Consider the following 26,412-nt stretch of genomic DNA (forward strand, 5'->3'; position numbering starts at 1 on the left):
CAGCGCATAAAATAAAGTGGCTATAATACTTTGGGTACCAGTGTAATTAACAGCCCAATTCTCCCCCCCCCCCCATCCATGATCATATTGGATTACTTACGCAGCTTCTCTATGAGTAGGGTGGTCCCGTTCTTCTGTCCGTTCATAATTCTAACAAAAAAAGTTAAAGTTTTCCGGCTTCCCTCATCTTTTTGTTCTAAAACAGAAGATTTTTCTTTATAGATGGGGGAGGAAACTATTTTTCTTGGGGCCAAATCTCTAAGTGGGCTACGAAACAACCCATCCTAAGAAAATCTTATTACTCAAAAAAACCTATTAATAAAGTTAAGTTAAGACTCTAGGGGGCTAAGTGTCGCTTCGGGTACTAGACCTTTCTCCACGCTCCTTGAAACATACATACAATACTTATGATTGAGTTGTAAAGCGTCCATTCACCCATCAGACAACCAACTCTATGAGATGCACGACCTTTGTCTGAGAAGTCCCAACTGTGCATGGTAGCGAGTTGCGCCTGTTTTGGGCCAAGGCATTCCCCCCACTCTAACTATTTACGTCGCGCATCTGACATAGTAGCAGTGCGAACCATTTTTAACGTCTTTAGTTATGACGCGGTGTCGGACCGAGATTCGAACCTATCAACTTCCTGACGATGAACGGATGCGCTACGTGTGGAGGCACGGTCGCGGGTTATAATTAAAGTTATTAATAAAGTTATGTCGATAATATGTCATCTATGACCACTATATATGTTACATAGTCAACATAAACCCTCAACAACAGCTGAAAATCACGTATAGGTTTCGTGATTTTTTGCCTAAAATATTTGCTCTTGGTAAAAGCTGAACATAAACCAATAAAATCCCAAATTAATATTGACAGTTTTCCCTACTTCTATTTTATTAATGTCGTATTTGTAGAGAGTCAGCTTTCTATTTATTTCTAACCTAGGCTGACCGCTCTTTTTTCCTCTTTCCCCTTTTAAATACATACTTTTAAGCCTATACACATACATGTATATGACCTTTCTGCTTATAGATAAGATAGAAAGTTCTTATTTAACTGTTAGTTGTGTACACTTTATTTGTGAATAATACTTGTCAGAAAAAATTATTTTTCATTAAAAAGAAACATAAACAAGGATGATAACATCTACAAAAGCGCAACAAATATTCAAAGCAACGCTTACCCTAACACTAAAAAGCCGTATGAACTGAACAAAAATCTATCAATAGCTCTATATAATTTTAAAATGAACTTAATCACCTTTTCACTGGGATGATTCAATTCTATAAAAATAATAATAAAAAATCAACATGATATAAATTAACGTTTAGACCATTTAATAATAATTGTTAAGTTGCTATGCTTCCCAAATGATATCTTTTTATAACAAAATCATAAAAAGTTTTAAATCAATAGGAAATCTCTAACATTTGAAGAAAAGCTTCGCATTTAATAACAAAATCTTAAGAACTTATTGTTAAAAAAATCTAAAACACTTATTCATTAAAAAAGGAAAATGTAAAATGAGTTAAATTTAAAATGGAGTTACATCGACTAGAAAGCGGAGAACTGAGGGCAAGTTTGCCTGCCAACTTTTCATTCAAGTAAATAAGTTTTTATTATTTAATTATTATAAAATTTCTTACTAATCATTTGGTGGAAGAATTCAGTACCAAATTTATTATAGCAATTTATTTCCAAACGGCATTAATTTGTCTATTTTTGATAATTATATATTACTCACTAACTATTGGCTAATTGGGGCGGGATTTTCCTTCCATTTCAAGTGATCATCTAGAGAACCCAAGGACATCATCCGCTTGTTATGAGATGCAATACTCTAACGTTCATGTTGGATGTTAGGTTAAGTAACATTCAACAGACAACAAACCACGACCCTTGTCTGAGAAGTCCTAACTAAAGGGTGAGCAAAAAGAAATGCGTAGATTTTTAAAATTTAAATTGCGCAGCTTGTGTTAATGGTAGAAAAAAGGCACGCATGCCGTTAGAACCGCTGAGAAGTCTATTTTCAGGAAATATAAAAACGATTCCTATGCTACGCATAGTTTAGGAGCTACGTGTTAAAATGTCCAAACTGATGTAAAACTTGACTTGCGAGTAAATTTTAAAATATAACTAAAAATATTTGCAAAAAGAGATACCTGCATTTTTAAATTTCAAATTGCGCGGCTTGTGTTAATAGTAGAAAAATGTTACACACACCGTTAAAACCGCTATGAGCTGTATTTTTTGGAAATATAAGAATGGTTCATGTGCTACAAATAATCTAGGAGCTAGGTGGTAAAATGTTCCAAAATTTACTCGCAAGTCAAGTTTTAAGTCAGTTGGGACATTTTAACACGTAGCTCCTAAACTATGCGTAGCACAGGAATCGTTTTTATATTTCCTAAAAATAGACTTCTTAGCGGTTCTAACGGTATGCATAACATTTTTCTACTATTACCACAAGCTGCGCAATTTTAATTTTAAAAATCTACGCTTTTTTTTTTGCTCACCCTTTATGTATGGTGATGAGTTGAACCTGTTTATGGGCCAAGGCATTCCCCCTACTCCAATTATTTATGTAGCACACTTGACATAGCAGAAGTATCATCAATTTTATTTTGAAATTGTAGTAAACATTTATTTGGGTTTAGCATTTTAATAAACTTTTTTTTTATAGCCTTTGTTTCAACTAGAGAAATAATTGTTTTATTCTAGAATTACTAGAACTCCTGGAGAGGGTAGAGAGTTAGTTTCAACTAGAGAAATAATTATTTTATTCTAGAATTACTAGAACTCCTGGACAGGGTAGAGAGTTAGCTTCAACTAGAGAAATAATTATTTTATTCTAGAATTACAAGTTCTCCTGGAGAGGGTAGAGCCTTAGTTTCAACTAGAGAAATAAAACATAATCAAACAGTTCTTACTGATTCAGCTATTTTACTAGGTAAATTATATTTATATTTTCATATGTTTGTTTTTATCCAAAGGTTCTAGATCTAACCTTCATTTAGGATTTATGTATGGATGAAATTTCATATACAGTCTATGTACCTTCGATATGTTTGAAAAATATTAGGTATTATTTTTCAAACCCAAACTCTGTAAATTGAATTATTGTACACTACAGGGTCTTTTTAACAATTGCTGATTTCGATGAAAAATGTAAAAAGAATCGTAACTCTAATATTTTGTTTCCACTTTATTTGGTTGACGAAATTGTCATACTTGGCATTTTCTTAATATTTTTTGTTCTTTTTCTAAAGTTTTATTTTAAATCAATACTTTTTAAATTTTAGAATAAATAATTTAATTATTGATAAAATATTTTCCAGGTCCAGCTTCTGGAAATGTTTGTATAAATTGTTGTAGACAACAGGTATACATAAAATTAATAAGACAAAATTTAGCTAATAGGCATAGGTACTAACTATTTTAAACACGGAGTTTTTCTATAAAACGCCTAGTTTAGCACAGACCCCCCCCCCTTATTTGGCATTAATTAAGATTGATGACAAATTAATGCCACGCTGTATCACGGGATGGGGTCGTGATTTTTTATTGTATCACTCTCACTTTTTCATTCTCAATTTTGGCGCTTTTGTTTAATTGCAACATTTATTCCTAACGATTAAAAAATTTTCTTTTTGGCAATAATTACATACCTGTGCATATATTTTATAAGATATATCTGTTTATTAGTTAATAAACCCGCTTTCGTAATGTATATAGGACATGACATCATTAATAATATGAATTTTGTAATTAAAGATAAACGACGACTTTTCTCTATTTTTATGAGTTCTATTAATTATCTATGCCCTTACATAATTTTTAAAAAAGATTGTCGTCTTTTACTTCATTTATTATTAAATGTGAACCTTTTGTATAATTAATGTCTGTCCGTCCGTCCGTTCGAAATGATTAGCTCTTATAATTAATTTAGACATGTTAAAATTGTCCTAACGATTTCAAACTTGCATGGTAATTCCTATAACAGTTTGGTACAATTTTGAAAACGTAGCCACTACCAGAATGTCCAGACGTCCAATTAAAACATGTTGATTTTTAACTTTTTAACTATACATGTTTGAATGATAAAATTATCCGATTTATCTGAAAAAAGTATTATGCTATATAGCGAAGTTTCTCTAAAAATGCAAGTATATCCTTAAACATTATCTTGTATTTAAAAAGTTTTTTTCAACAAATTTACTTTTAATTTTGTTTTGACATATATACATTTATATTCTGATTATTCGGTAATTCCACTCTACAAGTGAATTTTCGTTTGACCTACTGTTTCAGAGCTTCGCTTTTTGTCATCCTTGTATATGTAGTTCTTACTATGAGAAAAAAAAGATTTGGATTTTTATTCCCTTATAATTTACTAGCGGCTGCGCCCCTAGCATCTAAGGGCTCTATATTCGAAAGGCAGAAAAATAGCCTAAAACCCTACCCAGACTCATTTAAAAAAATTAATAGCCAAAAACCATCTAAGAGCCTATAAGAGACTTCACTGTTAAGAAGAACCATATATCTGTTCAGCGGTTAGCGAGATCCTTCGCTACAGACAAAACAATCTTATTACTTTATATTATAGGATAATCTATTTTTCTTAGAATATTTGATTTTTAGTTACGCACAACCAAAATGAGAAACTTGACAGCATTGAAATGATTTTTTTTTTGTTTAAAATGTAAGATTTTGATACATAAACACATGTATTCTAACAAGCCTCTTTTAGGGTACGTATGGAATGCTAAAAATTAGAATTTATGAAGGTAATAAGATCATATATGCTTAAAAAGGATTTTTTAAATTTTAAAGCTACTCGATAATTTGAAATATCCGACTACTATTTTTAAAAAGTATTTGCTAAAACAACGAAAAAGGCAATATAAATTAAAATTTGAGGCACATTTACTAATATGAAGGATCAGACGGACTAGCATGGTTAATTAAAGAGAAGCTGTGTTCTGTGAGATTTGTGTTAGAAAATCATGCAACCTCTTATAATTATAAAGTACAAAAAATCAAAATAATGAACTCATCTTTATTATTAATAAATTTATTAAATAAATAATACTTAGATAATAACTTAAATAACACGGAAAACGCCTTTGCCGCCTACGTTACATCTCCGTATGCTTTCTCAGGTTACATGACATCTTCTTTTTCTGTAATTCAAACACCTAGCTTCCTCAGACACTTCCGCACTTTATATCTGCTAACCAGAAATGCTGCCGAATGCCAACGTCACTAAGATATACAAATATTTAAAGTTATGGTTAAGTTTGTTTCCGAAAAATGATGTTTCCCGATAAATATTTCCCCTAGGCTAAGATTAAATTGCCAATTTAATTCATGCTTATTTCGCCCCAATGTTAAAATCTCTCAGAACTAGATACCTAAAATTTTAATTTGCTAAATGATTAATGCAGCTTAAGTTTTAGGATTTGAAAATTGTTGAATAAAAGTTTAGAACATTCATGACATTTTTTGGTAATAATTGTTTTCAAAAACGAACATTGGACATTTCAAATTATAGAGTTAACTTGCTATAGGCAACAAAAGCATTATTAGAGAAAACGAAAATTCAAGGCTGTAAAAAAAGATTTGCAATTTAATAGTTATTTCTACGAATATAAAAATGTACAATCATAAGATTAAAACCAGTTTTTTTAGCTGGTGCCTTTGGCACCTCGGGAAAGCTGGATATAATACTATATAATGCTAGACATAGTTTTTTCGTATGGATGAGACCCAGTTCTTATCCACCGGATTCGAATGAATACGAGAAAAGAATTTACAGACAAAGGGGTAGTTTCACGAAATACCGCATATTTTTTGCTAGTTATTGGGTTAAACTATATTTATATGGCATATATTTGAAAGAATTTCAATTTTCTACCACGTAGTCTTGATATTTTAAAAACTACGAGGTAGAAAATTTAAATTCTTTCATAAATGTAGTTTAATGAATTAACCAGTAAAATTATGAGGTTCACTAAATTAAGTTCAAATGCATTTCGTGAAACTACCCCTTTCAATTTTGTAAAAAAAGAGCCTTGCTCCCATTTTAGCAGGGTTGCAACTGCACAGAATGAAAAATCACAAAAAAAACGCTCCTTTTTTATCCCCCAATACTTTTTCATTCTGCCCATGGTTAAGGCTACTTTTTTAAGTCTTTACATTGTCGAATATCATAAAAAAATTCTTTGCTAAAATGGAGAAAAAAACCAACCCTTAAGGACAAGTAGTCTATTTGCTTTAAAAAAAATGATACATTTAAAAAGACAATGCAATGGGAAGGACAGTCCTTTTAGGGCGTCTTGCTCTATTCAACCGACCATGGACGCGTGCCAGGAATAGGTCCAAGATACATACATGTGTAAATATAGAATACAAAAAATTGTTTTCAAAATGTTAAAAAATAAGCATGTTTAAATGAACTTTTGGTAACGATTATAGAAATTGGTACGCTTTCTAACTCGTACCTAACAATTATATAATCACCAGGCAAAGTTTGAAATTAATAGGACAATTGTAACATGCCTAAATAAACTAAAATTGCTTACCATTACAGACAAAGGAACAGACAGACAGACGGACCAAAATTATAAAAAACATTTGTTTTTAAAAAAACGTTATCTAGTCTACTAAAGGGACTATACCAATAAGATTTTAGAGAAGCTTTGATGAAGAAAAGGAAATACTTACTTTGCCTAATATTATGTACAGCTGTACGAAGGGATGTGGGCAACACTAAAAAAAATAAGAATAATACCTTTCGTTCATAGAAAAGCTTCTCGATAATTTTAAATGTTTTCATTTAATTATGTATTGCATAAAAATAAACCTAATCTTAACGATCTCATAAACCTTTTATTCATAATGGAAACTAAAAGTTAGTTTATATCCATAAAGATCAAAAAAATTGTAATATCAAATTGTTAAAGATATTTTTTTGCGGTCCCGGGTGCTAAGGTGGTGGGTGGTGATTTCTAAGGTAAAAGTTAATTCATAGTCATAAAAGAAAAATAAACGGTTTATCAATTCGTTCCGGATACCCCCATAGAAATAGAAAAGTTGTAAATTAAATAACCTTGAAGGTGCCGTCTGAATAAAATTTATCTATATCCTTGATAACTCTGCTGGTGTATACACATTTGTATACAAGAATCCTAAAATTAGTGTATTATTTTCACAGAAAACATTGTAATATACCTAAGTATCTTTGTTTAAGAGAAAAATAAGAAATATGGGCAGAAAGATGGACATAAATAATTTACAGAAAATATGCTCATAGGTAAGATAAATCTGCAAAAAATTACACACATATCTTAATTAGCCGCTGAGAAAATTACGTTTCCCCCTAAACCTGACATATGGACGGACATTCAGACGAACATTAGTAGTTATAAAGTACTAGCGGCTACGCCCCTAGAGGTCTCTAGGGGTACTTGAGGAGGGGGGGGGGGTCGAATTTAATAACCCAATTTCTTATTTTAGATTTTAAAAGAAAAAGTAAAAAAAAATATTTGGGGGGGTGGATATACAGATACACAAACAGACAAACATCCTGTTAATTTAGTACAAGGATATTCGATACTAAAAATATACCTCTTGATATTTCCCGAGGACAACATTATTTCTTTGTTATAGATAAGTGACAGTACTTCGTTTTTTGTAGACGTTAATTCGTAGGGCATACTTTCATACTGGCTCCACTCTTTTGCCTTGGACTTCCCTAGGTAATTATTTTTTTGTTGTATATTTTTTACTCAAAACCCAAATATAAATATTATTCTTGCTTTAAAAGATTCTTGAAAATCAAAGTATACTTTTAATGAAGGTCTCAAAGAAACATAATGTAACAAGGATGACAACATCCATAAAAGCGAAGCACTGAAACGGTAGGACAAACGGACATGAACACTTATATAGTGTCAGAACTGAATAATCAGAATATATAAGTATAAGAGTCAAAGCAAAATTGTAAGTGAATTTGTTAAAAAACTGCTTTATACAGGATAATGTTTATGGACATACTTACATATTTAGGACTTGATTATAGAGTTGCTTCGCTTATAACATTATACTTTGTTGTCCCAGGAAACAGTATACCAAAAATCAGATCAATCGTATTATTAGATCACATAAAAATTTATTGTTAAAAAAGTAAAAAAACAACATGTTTAAATTGGATGTACGGACATTTTGGTAATGATTATAGAGTTGCTACGCTTTCTAAATCGTACCTAACTACTAAAGGAATCACCATGCAAAATTTGAAATTGATAGGACTATTCTAACATGCCTAAATTAACGAAACGAGCTATCCGTTACGGACGGACGGACAGACGGTCCGACCCTAATTATAGAAAAGCTTCGCTTTTAATAAATTACTATTATCTTTTTATTTAAATGATTTTAAATGAATAAAAGACGCGTAAATATATTAATTTAATTGAAGCCATACCAAATTTCCAACAAAACACCTAAATAGACTCTAATGTTCTAAATATTTTTACCTTAATGCCAAAGCATTTAGTTTTCTGATATCTTATTTGTCTAATTAAAGCATTAAACTCTGTCATTTCATCATACAAATCCATTTCTAAAATAGCAAACATTACTTTAAAGGGGTAGTTGCACGAAGTGCATATAAACTTGAATTTAGTGAACTGCATATTTTTTTCTGTTCAATAGTTTAAACTACATCTATAGGACATATATTAAAGAATTTTAATTTTCTACCAGGAAGTTTTAAAATATCAAGACTTATCATTCGTATTTTTTTATTAATTCAACTTTTATGACTGTCATATTTTCACAAACACAGCATGATGACTATTTGGGTGGTGCCTGATTGTTTGCTATTTAGTATAATACTAAATCATACATGTTAAATGTTATTCTTGTAACTTATGCTTGCAATCAAAATTTATAAATGCACTTCATGCAACTATCCCTTTAGACTTTTCATGTTCCTAATTGCCCAACATGCAAGCATGAAATAGTCATTTTTGAAAGACTGACAGACTAAGTACATTATATACTGGGTGCTAAATCATTCATGTTTCTCTTGTTTCTAATGGATGAATAGACATGCGGAAAAAAGAATGGACATTTATTTTTGTGGAATAAAAAAATTATTAATAGAAATAGTTCTGTTAATTTATAATAATTGTATTGTTTTCACCTTTTAAAACCTCTGATATGTGTGCCACTATCTTCAATGGTGGTGTATTGACAGTTGAAAAAGTTTGTATTATGTTATTTTGGGTTTGTTTTGCGAGGTTTGTAATTGGATGCTGGTGTTCTGCACTTTTTTTAAACTCACCGACTAAAATTTGAGATTTAAAAAAAGATTAAATAATTTTTTGAATTATTTCAATTAACAACACTATTTATTTGACCTTACTCTGAAAACAGAAAACAATGATGACTACATCCATAAGTAACAAAGCTCTTTGAAATTATAAAAAATTATATTCAAAAAAATAAACTTCCATAAAAACAAAGCTCTGAAATGAAAGAACAAATGAACATTAACACTTTTAGAGTGTCAGAACTGAATAAACTGAATATTAATGCATAAGTGCAAGCAAAATTGAAAGTAATTTTTTTACGAAAGGCAAAATTTTTTTTTTAAATCAACATGTGTCGATTTAGTAGCCTAATTGTCAGACTAATGTACCGAAAAAGATATCTAATGGATGCACATTTTTAAGAATAATTAATTTAATTTTATACCCATGTCTAAAGTAACCGTCCCAGAACAACCTTGCCGTGTACATCTAAAATTTTCCTCCATTTTCTTCGTGGTAAAATTTTTGAAGCTAAAATAATATTAAATATGAAGTCAATCTATACCTGTCAGTGTTCATATGTCCGTTTGATTTCCTCCATTTTGTATGGACTTAATTGTTCAGGTTAACTTATAAATTACTTATTAAATATTAATTCATTTATCGCCGAAGTGTGGCAGCCGGGATAAATATTCTGCCAGAAAGATTAGTTTGTACAGCATTTATGATGTTTGCTTATTTAATATCCAAAGCTTTCATAGTATTAGGCATAAATGTCTTTGATTATTAAATTACTAGTGGATACGCTCCTAGACACCTCTAGTGGCACTTTAAATGTTTGTTTTTTATTTGAAACATCTAAGTTGAGAAATTATTTGTCTATGTTGCATTCAAGTCTCTACGCAAAAGCTATCTATAATACAAAGTAGAACGATGTCTGTCTGTCCGTCTGAAGCTTAAGTTCTCAGTAACCACTGAACCGATTGGGCTCTGCTCTTCAGGGAATATACCTACTGGTCCTGTGATGGTTTTAAGCTATTTTCTTGGGGGGTAAGACACCCCCCCCCAATTTTTTTTTTTACTTTTTCTTTTTAAATCTAAAATACGAAAAATTAGGTTGATCAAACCTCTTGGGGCAAAGCCCCTAGAGGCTAAGGGCGAAGCCGCTAGTTTTTATATTTGGGAGGGTGGTGGACCGATGGTACCCTCTCACAAAATAGTTACAAACCTTCCCAGGACGTATGAGAAGCTACCCTGTTAATGAGAACCCGATTGGTTCAGCGGTTAGCAAGATCTATCGGTACAAACAAACAAAAAAATTAACAAACATACTTTTTTCTTTTTTTAAGGATTTACCTATATTTGTTTCCATAGTTGTCGAAGAGCCTTTCCCCCACTATATAAAGGTTTTGAATAAATGAAGCAGCTTTGGGAGTAGTTTTTGTAACCACTTTTTTTCTCTCTTTTTTTGTGGCAGCCATTGATAGATCCAATGGCTGCTCTTCTATGTTGGAGCTCATTTTTCACCTGAAAATAACTTTCAAGTTAAAAACATATTAGGATTTCTTTAAAATGTAAAGTAAACCCAGTAACCAAAATCATTGAAATCCCTCTAATATTATTTTCTTCCTACACTTATTAAAAGCGAAGCTTTTCTATAATTAGGGTCGGTCCGTCCGTACGTCCGTCCGTCCGTAACGGATAGCTTTTTTCGTTAATTTAGACATGTTAGAATTGTCCTATTAATTTCAAATTTTGCATGGTGATTCCTTTAGTAGTTAGGTACGATTTAGAAAGCGTAGCAACTCTTTAATCATTACCAAAATGTCCGTACGTCCATTTTAAACATGTTGATTTTTTTACTTTTTAAAATAGTTTTTTTCGTTAATTTAGGCATGTTAGAATTGTCCTATCGATTTCAAATTTTGCATGGTGATTCCTTTAGTAGTTAGGTACGAGTTAGAAAGAGTAGCAACTCTATAATCATTACCAAAATGTCCGTACGTCCATTTTAAACATATTGATTTTTTTTAACATTTTTAACAACAAATTTGTATGTGACCTAATTATCCGATTGGTCTGATTTTTGGTATACTGATTCCTGGGACAACAAAATACAATATTATAAGCGAAGCAACTCTATAATCAAGTCCTAAAAATGTAAGTATGTCCATAATCATTATCCTGTATCAAGCAGTTTTTCAACAAATTTACTTACAATTTTGCTTTGACCCTTATACATTCGCATTCTGATTATTCAGTTCTGACATTATACAAGTGTTAATGTCCGTTTGTCCTAACGTTTCAGAGCTTCGCTTTTATGGATGTTGTCATCCTTGTTCACTTAAAATCATCACGCCAGAAAAAAAACGTCAGGGATCCATCAGAATTTGTAATGCCGGGTATTTTCTTTAAATGAATGAAACAAATGAAAATCTATATAATAAATATGTATTTCGTAAATATATCAAAATAATCAGACATTTTAACAGCACCATAATAATAGATATTTATCGCATCGTATTACAGACAGTTTTCCGCGGTTATTAAAATGATAAAGCTAAGATACGGCCCTTCAAGGCTAACAAAACTGGTACAAATGTTATTATTTTTATTTCAATATTTGTGGAAATTGTCTCTACTAAGATGCTATACATGATTTTCCAGTATGACTTAAGAACCGGTTCAATTCCTGTGGATATCAATCGGTTTCAAAGACTAAATTACCTTCTTGATTATTTAATAAATTACAATGTCATTACAGAACAGGTATCAAAATAGAGAATAGGAGGCGTTGGTGGTGAGAAGGGATATCCCTCCCCCGTTCCTTATGTTCCAACATAAAATAAGGGTAATAATATCCATAAAAGCAAAGCTCCATAATCAGAAGTTTTATAAAAATAAAATAGCCTAAAACCATCTTGAGATGTAAAGAAGGACCATATCGGTTCAGCGGTTAGTGAGATCCTTCACTACAGACAAAAAGCTTACTACTTTATATATTAGGAGAATTTTAAATTGTATATACATAGAAATACATTATTAGACAAGATAATAAAATCCATATTCAGCACATAAGCAAAAAAATATGATAAATTAGGCTTAAAACAATTAAAACATGAAATTATTGAAATTTATTAAGTGCTGTAGTTTTAACCTTTTTAATAGTTGAAGACATTATTGTTCTTTCATAGAATAACATCATTAAATAACAAAAAGGCAAAAAATAAATCTAAAATGCAAGTAATAAAATACTACTCACTTGAGACTTTGAAGTAAATTGCCTATTTTTGACTAGAAATAAAAAATAGATCTATTGAAAAGGTATGGGCTTATTGAAAATTATATTTACAAACAAAAATAAATTATTTAATTATTATTCTTCTTAATCTTCTTCAGTCTAGTCTATTGCAGATATGTGCTGGACATCTCAGATCAGATGGTTATCTGAAATATTTAAAACATTTATATTATAAATATTATATTGTAACATTTTTTTTTGTCTGTTTAACCATTCAAATGTCAGTAACCACTGAACCGATTAAGTTAATATTAAAATTTTATATTCCTCATTAAACTTTTCATGTTAATTTCTGCTATTAGGCTGTATGTCAATTTTGAACATGTTTAATTCTTGAAACCTTTTAAATCATTTTTTCTTTAAAAAAAAATTTAGTTTTTAAAACTTTTTAACCATTGTCTTCTCCTTCGGGTATAGTCCCTTTCGTGGAAACGCACCTTAAGGGGCAATTCTTCGTATTTTTCACGGTAGATTTCCTCATTATTCTAGCCCCTGCAGGGCTAATTGCCTAACCCTTTTGGGGCAATCACCTAACCTAACATAAAATAACCTATAACAAGCCATAGTAAAAATACGACGAATCGCACCTTAAGGGGCTTTGCCACGAATGGGACTTTTCCCTCTCCTTCTTTTAAGATTATATATAAATAACTAAGCTTCTATGTTAAAAAAATAAATAGTACCTGTCCAAAACTACTTTGCGGGAAGAATAATAGCTATAGCAGCCATTTTCAAGTAATTAACAACATAATCATCTGAAAATAGAAAGGACTATTAAAAAGTATGATAATATATTGAATGTATTACAGAAATCTTCTACAAATATTAAAATAACAAGGATGACAACATCCATAAAAGCGAAGCACTGAAACGGTAGGACAAACAGACATTAACACTTGTATAGTGTCAGAACTGAATAATCATAATATAAATGTATAAGGGTCAAAGCAAAATTGTAAGTAAATTTGTTGAAAAAGACTATTTGTTTCAAGTTAATGTTTATGGACATACTTACATTTTTAGGTTAAAAATCAACATGTTTAAAATGGACGTACGGACATTTTGGTAATGATTATAGAGTTGCTACGCTTTCTAAATCGTACCTAGCTACTAAAGGAATTACCATGCAAAATTTGAAATGGATAGGACAATTCTAACATGCCTAAATTAATGGAAAAAGCTATCCGTTACGGACGGACGGATTTACGGACGGACGGACGGACGGACCGACCCTAATTATAGAAAAGCTTCGCTTTTAAAAATTATAACATTAATACCAGTTTAGTTAGCCCGGGAACAATAATTATAAACACAATTATTTCTTCGGCATATCAAAATTTTTGATTAAAATTTTTAAACAAGATATAACAAAAGTACAAACCTACCCAAAGTTTTCAAGAAACAAATGAGAAAGTGCGTAAATTTTTTAAGCTTATTTGATCCACAACAATTATATAATCTATAATAAATACTTTGACTCTCTGTCTGGAGTTTCGACCTTTTTTTATCTCCTTTTTTAAATCTTAAAACTTTTTAAAAACATAAATATATAATCTAGATCATTAAATCATGTTAAAGTTTTGAAATTAAAAAAATTCTTTTAACATTTAAACTATCTCGAGTTGTTCATATATTATTTGTTATTGTTATATCAGCTGATTCTATTTACATATTACGTGTAACAAATTTGGAACTCATAAAAATTATTCATTTGATTCACTCTTACACTGCTTTGCTGTTGTTAAAAAAAATGAAGAAAGTTTTTATGACGAAAAAAGAATTTATAATAATATGCAAAAATTTAGGAGTAAAATTGACAAGCGTTAAAATGAAAGAATAGTGTTGTTTTAATTATGTCTATTTAAAAAAAGACATACATATTTTATTTTTCTAACAATAAATAAATTTACTTTTTTTAACAGAAGTTGTCATGGCTGATTTTCATGATAGATTCTTAAAAAGGACTTTTATTAAAAAACATATGTACATACTATTTGTATTTTTAGTAGTGAAGCTAATTTGAAATGTCTGTCTGCCTGTATCTGTAAGATATTTTGGGTATACATGATTTTCTCAGCTCATATTCAAGACAGATACCTAAAGGTTTTAGCGTAGATTTCTATGACATATGCCCATATATTTTATACATTGTTTTGTGCATCTGTCCATATTTGGGGTGCTAGATTGATTCCTAGTTTTTCAAGTTTTCATGATTATCTCAACTCTTTTCCAAGATAGAGAACTTATATTTTCAAGGAATAATCAATTTTACATTCTACATGTTTTTTACCAAGTTTTATTAAGATTTCTCTATTAATTGGGTTGCTAGATTGATTCCGAGATTTTAAGGTTTTTGTGGTTTTCTCTATTCTTATATAAAGTACTAGCGGCTTCTCCATTGGCCTCTAGGGGCTTTGCTCTATGAAATAATTAAATTGGAGGTGCCCCCACTATTTGTGATTTAAAAAAATCAAGGTGGATTTATTTTTGGAGGGGTTGTTTGGGGTGTCCCACCCTCCAAGAAAATAGCCTAAAACCAACACAGGACCAAAAGGTATATTCCTTGAAGAGTAGAATCCGATTGGTTTAGTGGTTACCAAGGGACAGACAGACAAACATCAAGCTACTTTGTATTAGAGATATTTTTTTTGTTATTTTACAATTTTTAAACATATTCCTAATTATAGTTTATAGAAAATAAATTGTTAATTTAGGACACCTTATGTTAGGTTTTGATGTTTTTTTATCTTAGGTTAGATAAGGTAAAGCCTCACAGAGGTTAAGGGCATTGTTTATGTTAGGAAAAGCTCCTGCTGGGGTTGTGAGATTTTGTTAAGTTAGATTAACCCATTAGTGCCGAACCGGGCATCAAAACCCGGTTCCGAAAAATGGAAAAAAAACCGGTTTCCGGCTTCATAATTGCATCATTCTCAGAATGAATCCCCCCTCTACTACCCTGACTTTCATTTCCCCCTGGAGCAGGCAGTTTAGCTTACTTCCGTTTGCTGGTATAGATCAACAAAATTTGAAAATCATGAAAATTCAAAATACCCCTTCTAACTTTTTTGTTTTTATAGTAAAGTCGCTGATTTTTTTTGTGAAATCTAATGTTTATTGACAAGTACATCTATTTGTGAATTCGTTTTATTCAAATTATAATTTTTTATATGATTTTTTTATCGTTTTTTTACGCCCTATTATGACCCGGTTTGGCTTGGCCATAAATACCCGAAAATTTTAAAACCCGGCTCGGTTTCGGTTTTTATTACCCGGTTTTAACTTTTCAACCAGTAAAAATAACAGTTTATGTCATTAGTAAGGGTTTGAGCCACCCTAATAACCCTAGTAATCTCTATAGGTGTCACCCAATAGTTTTATGCTCGTTTTCTGATATGTAACACCCAAATTTTATATGTTCTTTTTTTGTAGTGTGTGTCTTTTAAAACTTCGAGCAACGGGTTTTTTTACCCGAAAACGGCGGCACCTATAGCCGAAACACTAAATTTGAAATAAATTGCTTCGTATTATACTTGTAGCTCTTTAGATTACATGAGGTTGTGTAGTTTTCAATTACGGATGGTATCAAAGTTCTAAAAAGTGTTCATCTCACTTTTGGCGTTCAAAAATTACATTTTTCGATTTTTGGTCAAAATAACCGGGTTTATACAGGTCAACCGGGTTTTAAAACTGGGGGAAAGCACCAAAAACGGGTGTTAATGCCTGGTTGGTATTTATGGCCAAGCCGAACCGGGTTTTTTTGCAACTTTCCTGTGCACGCCACTAGAGCAAAACAAAAAAATACGAATTCCGTTTTGACCATTATAAAGCTTCCCTGAAACTTACAGCTCGATCGGCCCATAAAAGTGGCGCTCGGCACTAATGGGTTAAGATACATTATTATTCTATTAGTATTCTACTTTATATTATAAACCAGCATCTACACCCCTGGAGGCATTTAGTGGCACTTTAAATGTTTTTTGTTTAAGTTTTATTGCTTTCAAATTATACAATACCTCTTTATGTTTTGATCAAGTCTCTCAAATATTAAAATTTTTTAAGACTTTTTTTATTTCTCTTGGGAGAGTGGTGGTATCCTCCCTAAATAGTTATAGACCTTCCCTGTTAAGGATATTCTGATTGGTTCAGCGGTTAGCGAGAGCCTCCGGTACAAACACACAGACACAAAACAGACATCCTGTGAATTTAGTATAAGGATAAGAGGCTTTGCCCCTAGCCTCTAGGTTTAATCAACATATTTTTTCCTATTTTAAATTTAAAAGAAAAATTTAAAAAAAACATTTTTCATTTTTTTTTGTGGGGGGGGGGGGGGTAGTCTACCCCTATTTTAATTTAATTTTTAAAAAGAATATTATTATGGTGGGGGGTTAGTCAACCCCACTAATTTAATTTTAGTTTTAAAAAGAAAAAAAAATTTAGGGGGGATTTTATATTTTTGTGGGGGGTAGGGGGTGTTCTACACCCCAAGAAACTTGTAATAAACCTTCCTGGGACCTATGAGAAGTTACCCTGTAAAGGAGAACCCGATCAGGTTAGCGGTTAGCGAGATCCTTTGGTACAAACAAACATAATTCTATTTTGTATACCAGCAGCTACACCCCTACAGGCCTCTAGGAGGAGAGAGTCAAATTTAATAACCTAATTTCTTATTTTAGATTTTAAAGAAAAAGTAAAAAAAATTTTTTGGGGGGACAAAATTTTTTTTGGTGAGGTAGGCTCCCCCTTATTTTTAATTTTTTAAAAAATTTTCTTTTGGGGGGGGGTCTCATTTTTTTGTGTAGTTGGGGATGTCCCACTCCCAAGAAAATACTTATAAACCTTCCCAGGACCAATGAGAAGCTACCCTGTTAAGGAGAACCCGATCGGTTTAGCGGTTAGTGAGATCCTCCGGTACAAACACACAGACAAACACACATCCTTTTACTTTATTATAAGGACTAACAGTTACGCCCATAGAGGCCTCTAGGGGCACTCAAAAAATTTTTAGGAGGGTTATTTTTTATTTTTTGGGGGGTTGGGGGTGTTCCTACCCCCAAGAAAAGAGTTATAAACCTTCCCAAGACTTATGAGAAGCTACCCTGTTAAGGAGAACCCGATCAGTTCAGCGTTTAGCGAGTTCTTTTGGTACAAACATACAGACAAACACACAGACAAACATCCTTTTACTTTATTATAAGTATAACTAGGGAAGGTATATGTTCAAAGCCCCCCCCCCCCCTTAAACAAAGTGCTTCGCACGTCACTGGACAGATGCACTTGATTAAATTATTTATCAAAACAAAAAAATCTGTATGACCCAATTCAACGTCAGCTTATGTGTAAATTTGGTGAACGTGAGCTACATTATCGAGTAGTAATATTGAGTTTTGACAGAAGCATTTTTCAATAAAAGGGAAAGTGGGGAAGAGAATGAGGGATGGGGGTAGAACCAGTTATAATAATTCCAAAATTTCTTGTCGGTGGTTCAAATTCCACCTTAATTAAAAGTAAAGTAGGGGGGGGAAGGGGGGAGGGTGTTTTGTTACTTTTTTTGTTTATTATTGTAGGTCTGATTAGGTTAGGTTATATTGGGTATGCATAGGCATCGGGAAAAACAAATTTAACCACCACTACTCTTTTCTAATTAGGGAGGGGGGGAAATTGATGGAAAGCATCAAAAATATTATTTCAATCATAAGAAAGAGATAAAACGAAACACATCTTCTTGGTTTTAAATTTAAAAAGTATCTAATTAAAGATACTTATACCTTTGTACGTAAATTCCTAAGAAAAACAAATATTCTAGGAAACTTCACATTGTCAACGATGTCATTTCTTGTTGTGTTCTACCTGTCTACCAGATGCAGTGGCTGCTGGCAACCAGGATGACCCTTGCAGCAAGGATGCTGGCAACCAGGATGACCCCAGCTGCCAGGAATCCTCCTCTTGTCACTCTAGGAATGTGTTATGTAAAATTGAAATAACATTTTTCATTGCAACAGTAACAAACAATTTTGACTTTAAGACTTGAAGATTTGTCAATGGATTTCTTTTAGCAACATCTTTTTATTTAACATCTTTTTCACACTCTTTCTCCTTTTCACTCTCTCTCTCTTTGTCTTTCTTTCTCCTTTTCTCTCTCTCTTTCTTTCCACTTTACTCTCTCCCTCTCTCTCTTTCTTTCTTTCCTCTTTTCTCTCTCTGTCTCTTACCTTTTTTTCACTTTCTCTCTCTATCTTTATATATTATATTTTACATTTTATCCAAAAAATATCTTTTATTTCTCTCCCTTTATAATTGTCTCCTTTTGTCTTTCTTTCTATCTCCTTTTTATCTCCTTTTCTCACTCTCTCTCTCTCAACGTTTAAGATAGAAACAATATAATTATATTTATTTAAATCTAACTATCTATCTATCTTATGATCAAAATAATTTGGTAGATTTTTATTTTGCTAAAATTGTCATTCGCGGATTTTTCGAAGGGTAGTCAACTTTGGCGCCGTTTTTCGGCATGAAGGAGGTCAGCTACATAAAAATGGATGCCAGATTCGGATTCTCCGACCCCAAATTGTATGGAAAAATGGTCTTTAATTTTTCATATAGGCCCTATGGGAGCTATAATATCAAAAACCATTTTTTGTGACGTTGAGGGTGGTCCAATTTATCTATAATTTTAACAAGAACAAACATCTAGAGAGGAGTGTGACCTATTAGTAGCTCTTGGATATACACAGGATATGTATAATGTTATTCTTCCCCTCAGATTTGGACTTCTACGTCACAAGGGACATACAAATAATAGTTATTTTAGAGCAGCTTCTCTAATACTTAAAAAAATATTTTAAAGGGTTTATGTGTGGAACTTGTATAATAAAATAAATTAAAAGGTTTCGTGATTTTAATATTTGATTTATTTGTATGTAAATATAAAGGATCCAGATATGTATGATTGGTTGTTACAATATATGGATCATAATCACCAGAGACAATTATTAAATCCTCGTTTCCAGGTATTTTACAGCGGAAGCGCTAAAAAGTGTCATGTTTGACAATCTATTATCCATATCTTTTTTAGGGGTTTCCTTTCCCACTTTTCCTCTCATCCTTACTTTTTAGAAGTATTTTTATTACTTCACACATGACAATTTCCGTATATCCGGGATTTTACCTTGTAAATAACCTCGTACGGGCGAGGCTGTTGTTGTTCATGACATTGTGACGTCCGGCTTATTTTCTGTTCACTTGCACCCTGGGTATTAGGAAGAGTTAGACCTAAAAGACGACCAACCGTTGATTGCACAACCTTTTTATAGAAGACTTAGGTGCAATAATGAATTGCAACCTTACTCTTACTATAAATGTCACGCGCCTGACATAGCCAACTCATGGCAAACCTTATTTAACCTTTATGAAATATTTATAGAAATATATTCTATAAATACGTAAGACTTCTGATATCGAGACATAGACATAGATTAGATAAGATTAGATTTATTATTCTTGGGTGTACATACATAGAAAAAAACAACAACAATAATAAATGAATTAAATGAGTATAATACACATTCATTTATATATACAGTCAAATTTTATTGATATGGTTAATTTATAAAAAAAATTTCTTCCCAAATGGCAGTTACCTAAATAGTAAGAAGTATGCAGTAATGTGTATTCACACATTGTTTTCATACAGGCCATATAAGTCAAAAATAGAAAAAAAGATAATAACATACAATATTACTTATCTTTTATTACTTTGTAAAATAATGCAGGGATTTAAAGGGACTAGAAATGGCAGATAAATTAATGTACATCCCCGTTTATTATTCACAAAATTACCCGACTGTAGACTACAATTAGTTATATAAACGTTTGGACATCAAACTACACGAAAAACCAATTAAAAGAGTTAATTTTTCTTCTTCATTTTAGACCTCGGTTGATCGTTTAGCTGTGATTGTAACCACTCTATTGGAGGACATTAGCCTCGATACGGCCAAGAGAATGGTTGGTATCCTGTTCACCAACTGTTTCCAATTTTCTGCCAGGGGTATAGAGGCTCGAGCCCTGTATCCGCTGGTCTCTCTGGTTAATCATTCATGCATTCCAAACTTACGGCATACAAATCTGATACAGGAACTTCTTTGTTTTCACACGCAATACGTTTTCTACCCAACTTTGGTTGCCTTGCAAAATTGAAGTTTATGCCATGTAAAGGGACGGCATACTGGCCTACCATTGGTCAATTAAAATGTATACTGGACAGCTATTGGTAATTCAGTCTGTGTATTGGCCTATCATTGGTCATTTGCATTGTATGACGTCATTTTTTTAGAGGCACTAAAGAAGCTTCCATGCAGAGACATTGTATATTATAAAAATGCCAACTCTAGTCCTTTAAGGGTTGTTTTAATTTTGAAATTCATTTCTAGGCCTGTCTAAAAAATATAGATTTTGCCATCTTCATGTCGGAAATACTTTTACAAAGCTCTTTATAGTGCCTTTAAAAACGGGAAAACTTTTGGCCAAAGTATACTGAATGGCGTCATACTAGATAAATTGATTTATGACGTCATTTGGGACATTTCGGCTAAAAGTTTTAAAATTTATCCCTATTTTTATAGACACTATCAAGAGCTTTTATATTAAGAGATAAAGAAAAAGGAATTATCTACACTTATTTTAAAAAATCGAGACAGGCTATCATAACAGCCAAAAAGACAGACACACATGCAGCGCAGACACGAACAGTTAGAGAGTGTCCTCGTAATATAACTAATGAAAACAAGGACAATCTGACGTGTAGGAGCTGGGCGAAACTGATGGAGAGATATTAGTTATGCAGCTAGAGACACAGCGTACAGTGAAGCCTGGCACCCAGCTAACCATTAGATATTCTGATTACACACAGGTTTGATTAAGATTTGAAGAAAAAATATTAATTGTGTAATTTTTTTTTTTTATCCATTTTGTGTATTAATACATTCAACGAATTTATTAAGTCTCAAATTTAAACCCGTTTGCTTAAAACCAGGGATTGCCATATTTGGGTCAGGTTTAGACTTCCAGCTGAATTTTAAAAGTACAAAAGTTTTATTTCTCTGGGGCTTACAGGCGGCTTACGAGCAGCTGCCGAGCCATGCCTTTTGATATTAGATTAATTATGTATCTTTTTTTGTAGGGTCATCTACAACGGCAGAAGTTTTTACGGGAGCAATGGTATTTCTGGTGTCACTGTCCTCGCTGCTCTGACCCCACTGAGTTTGGAACTCGAACCAGTGGCCTCCCATGCACCAAGCAAGACTGTGCAGGACTATTCCTTCCAAAAGTAAGATTATATATCAAAATACTTAAAATCAGGCATTGGCAGCTTGGATTTATATATGACATATAATCAAAGATATTAGATGTATTTTTGTATTTTGTCCAGGGAGTAAGGGAGGGGACAATTGGCAATTAATTCAATTTAAGAGCATTTGCAGAAAGACCTTGAAATCCAGTATAATCCAGCAAATATAGAGGAAATTTTAAAGGGAGAGTTAATACAATACAGAAAACAATAAAATAAGAAGAAAGTTCCAAGAAAAAAGCATTCATTTGAAAATTATATTACCAGCACATCTGAATGACGTAACCATTATGTAATTGATAACTAGAAAAATCTGTCTGGAACCCATTCATCCCATAGCCCATTAACCCAAAATTTAATTGGATTCTTAGATCGTTTATTAAACAAATATCACAATAAAGTTTTTAACTATGAAATGATATTTTCTGGAGAGAAAAAAATTGTTAAAACCAGCCAAATCATAACAAATTAAGTTTATTGATACTTGTCTGCAATATTCAAAATTAACAAACGAGTTAGCGGCATTCTGTGAGCAAGTAACCAAAGTCAGTCAGAAACTGCTAAATTCTTGCACATTCCCTTTAAGCCAGTACCCAAAGTCTGAGACTCCTAAAAATTGAATATTCGATCCATTGTCCCCTCCCTTACTCCCTGATTTTTGTCAGTGTTTAGGACATGAGAAAAATGAGGAATTATTTTGCTAACAATACATCTACTGTAAATTTGCTGAATGTGTTAAGTTGTCCTTTATTTTGGCATGGCTTCTTCACTAAACTCTGAATGACAGAGAAAAGCTAACATAGAAACAGCAGCCGCCAAGATTTTGTCCAGTTGAGGCGGAGCTGCTATTTTTCTAAAATATCTGCAGTTATTGCAGTTATTGATGACTAAGATATCTTATAATGAGAAATATTTATATCTTTTCATTCTTAGCTTTGGGTTGTATTTCAGGAGCTTCCTGTAAAAAGTTTCCAACTATCGCTGACCTCATCTCAAGAATCATTAGACTCGTCAAAGGACCCGGCAACATCCTCTAACGAGTCCATGAGTCCCGTGTCGTCATCAAATGAGCGTGTGACGTCATCATGTGAACAAGCAACGTCATCCAAAGAGTCTTCAGTAGAAGTTTCATCCAGAGCGATTGTTAGGTCACCAAGTAAGACTGTAGCATCACCCGAAGAGTCAATGGCGTCATCTGAAGAACCTGTATGGGTGTGCACTTCATGTGGTCGCACGGAGGCTGAATCCTTGGTAGAAAAAAGAGAGTTGGAGATATTACAAATGGCTAGAACAGTTCCAAGACCTTACAATATTACAAGGAACTTTTGTCATAAATAAATACATTTTTGAATGAATTATAGTTAATGAATAGATTGATTATATCAAATGCAGTTAAATTTTATAGCAAAGATATTTAAAGCATGTTTAACAACGTAACACGACATTTTATTATCATGAGTATTTTGTTTACATTATTTTCATAAACGAAACATGTCTTGGTTATTGTCCGTTTTTAAAATATCAAACATGAATTAATCCTACCAGTCCCCAAAGTTTTGTAAGTAATAAATTTTATTGTGTTATCCCGTAAGGTCTCCGTATATTTGCGTTGGTATAAGCAGGTCGAACAATCCTTTAAATGACAAAACTCTGGCGGTTAGTTGTCTTCAACAGTTACATACCATCAGCAAGCTACTACACACAAATCATTTCATTCTCATGGAGCTCAAACAAAAGTTTCTCTTCAGTTTTAGCATGAATTTAAAGTAAGTCGCTTTCAACAAATTTTTGGTAGTAGAATATAAGATACAGGGTGTCCCACGTAAACTGTTTTTTTTTTAAACGCTTATTACTCCCTTAACCCTTAACGGTCGGGGGGGGGGGGCGTTGAACGCCCCCCCCTCCGGTTTTTTCTATCTCATTTTCTGTGTGTGAAAGATAAAGAGCCCAAACTGCTTGACTTTTTAAGTATGGGTATGACACATAACTGAGAGTTGGAATTTTTTGAATATCTCCATCCTGGTGGGCACAGGATGCCAGCAAACCTGGCAGGGTCATCCAGGTAAAGAGCAAAAATATTTTTTTGACTAAAACAAAGCATTTTATCATACCAAAATACTAAAAAATCCTCTAGTAGTACATCCTTATATGAAATACAGGTGGTCAAGTAACTTTCAGGTTCCAGGTATGATCCTGCAGGTCCTGATCCTCCAGGTCTCCAGAAATCTTTAAAAGGCTCCTGTGGCCGCAATTTTTGACTTAGAGACTTCATATTTTAAACTTAAGCTTTTCTTACATGTCTACATAACGTATTAAAATTTCATGAAGATCCGCCGCCGTTTTCCCGCCGACCGCCGACTGCGGCGGCTGGCAGCTGCCAAGTACAGCTGCGGCCGCTGAAATTTATATTTTGATATTTCTAATGTAAAATTTACACAAAACTAAACATTTTCTGCAAAAAAAAATTCTTCTAGCTTTAAAAATAAAAAAATTACAGCCGTTTGAAATTTTTAAGTAAAAAAGGACCTAAAAACAAAGGTTGTTAAATAAAAGGGTGAAGGAAGCGAAAATTGACTTAGACTTATAAAAGGTCGGAAATTCATTATCAAACAGGGGACTTGCACAAAAAAAATTAGCCCTCTAGCTCTAATAGGAACTGAGATAATAAGGGGGGGCGTTGAACGCCCCCCCCCCCCCCCGACTGATTAAGGTGCGGCAAGGGGCCCGACTGTAAAGGGTTAATATTTGAGCTATCTTAGTAAAATAAAAAGTATTTGGCAGCCTACTACTGACCATTTTATAGGGTAATGATGAAAAATCCACAAAATAAGCAGGAAAAAATCTATAAGGTATTACATAAGAGGTTTATTTGATTGAATTTAGACTAACCCACAAGAAAATATTTAGTTTGTGAACTTTAAGATTAGTTTAGGTCCAAACTGCTAGTCGCTCAGACTTTCTAAGCACAAAAAAAGAACAATCTTGACATGGCATACCAGAAATACTCAATATTCAAGAATCTGAAGTGTAATATAAGTGAACAATATGTAAAAATAGGCATAATATTGATCTTCTTTGTTAATTTTTCATGTGAGCTCGCTTTAAATGCACAAAAGAACCTGAATTATACCAGATTTTTTAATTAGACTACAATGCCAGTTCTTATAATGTCTAGAGTAAGTCTTTGTGATCCACCGTTTGACCACCAGCTGCTTTAAAAGTTAACTAAGGCATATTTTTCTTGTGGATTAGTCTTATATTCACTAAAATTAGCCTGTTATGTATTAACTTGTAGATTTTTTTATGTTAACTTTGCGGATTTTTCATCACTATGTCATTAAATGGTCAGTGGTTTGCTGCCAAATACTTATTATTTTACGAAGATAGCTCAAATATTAAGGGAGTAATAAGCGTTTTAAAAAAAAACAGTTTACGTGGGACACCCTGTACATAAGATCTCATAAACGGCCTAAAAGAAAGAGTTTTGCTACAGTAGAATAATTTTTCATAAAAGGTCAAAGACAAATTTTTTTGGAGCATTGTCCTTATAATAATAACTTAGTGGATGTGTCTATTCAGAAAACTTTTTCTCGTATTCATTCGAATCCGGTGGATAGGAACCGGTTCTCATCCATACGAAAAAACTATGTCTAGCATCGTATTATATCCAGTTTTCTACGAATATAGAAATGTACAATCATAAGATTAAAACCAGTTTTTTAGCCGGTGCCTCCGGCACCTCGGGGCTAAAAAAACTAGTTTTAATCCTATAATTTTACATTCTATATCCGCGGAAAGCCGTTTATAATACGATACGAGAAATAACTATTATTTGTTCTTAAAGAGGAGGGTAATTTCAGTGCTTAAGAGGGTATTTTATGTGATAACGCCAAATAATGGATGTACTTTTTCTTGTTTGTTCATTATATACTAGTGGAATCACACATATCGTCTTGTGGCGTTGAATTAAACCAATTTCAGTAAGGAGCTTCCCAGAAGAGCACAACTGAAACTGCCTTTTCAGAGATATTTAGCATCAAACAAAAAAGCCTATAATAGTTATTTCTCGCATCGCATTATAAACAGCTTTCCGCGGATATAGAATGTACAATTATAATATTAAAACCAGTTTTTTTAGCTCCGAGGTGGCGAAGGCACGGGCTAAAAAAACTGGTTTTAATCTTATGATTGTACATTGTTATATTCGTAGAAAGCTGGATATAATACGATGCTAGACATAGTTTTTTCGTATGGATGAGAACCGGTTCATTTCCACCGGATTCGAATGAATACGAGAAATATATTTATAATTTGGATTTGTATAGTTACTGCTTTTTTTTTTTTTTAGAAAAGTACGGGATTTATCAGTAGATCAGAAAATTAAATTACAACCTTTATGGAATGCACAGGAAAATGACCTTTATTTTTATCAATACAAATAA

At 32.4% G+C, this 26,412-nt stretch overlaps 1 protein-coding gene across 1 annotated transcript; it reads left to right on the top strand.

Annotated features, from left to right (window-relative positions):
- Positions 1–1,487: 1,487 nt before the first annotated feature.
- LOC145315499 (SET domain-containing protein SmydA-8-like) lies at positions 1,488–26,412 on the top strand. The gene is made up of 12 exons (XM_080155481.1): positions 1,488–1,607; positions 2,859–2,953; positions 3,342–3,385; positions 18,428–18,585; positions 19,316–19,403; positions 19,551–19,631; positions 20,554–20,755; positions 21,426–21,532; positions 21,803–21,949; positions 22,922–23,287; positions 23,630–23,736; positions 26,319–26,412. Exons 1-12 carry the CDS (start codon positions 1,543–1,545, stop codon positions 26,410–26,412), a joined length of 1,554 nt encoding a protein of 517 aa, XP_080011607.1. The 5' UTR covers positions 1,488–1,542.

This window comes from Acartia tonsa, chromosome 4 (genome assembly GCF_053477335.1).
Source record: "Acartia tonsa isolate MP-2025a chromosome 4, ASM5347733v1, whole genome shotgun sequence".
In the NCBI taxonomy this organism is placed as follows: domain Eukaryota; kingdom Metazoa; phylum Arthropoda; class Copepoda; order Calanoida; family Acartiidae; genus Acartia; species Acartia tonsa.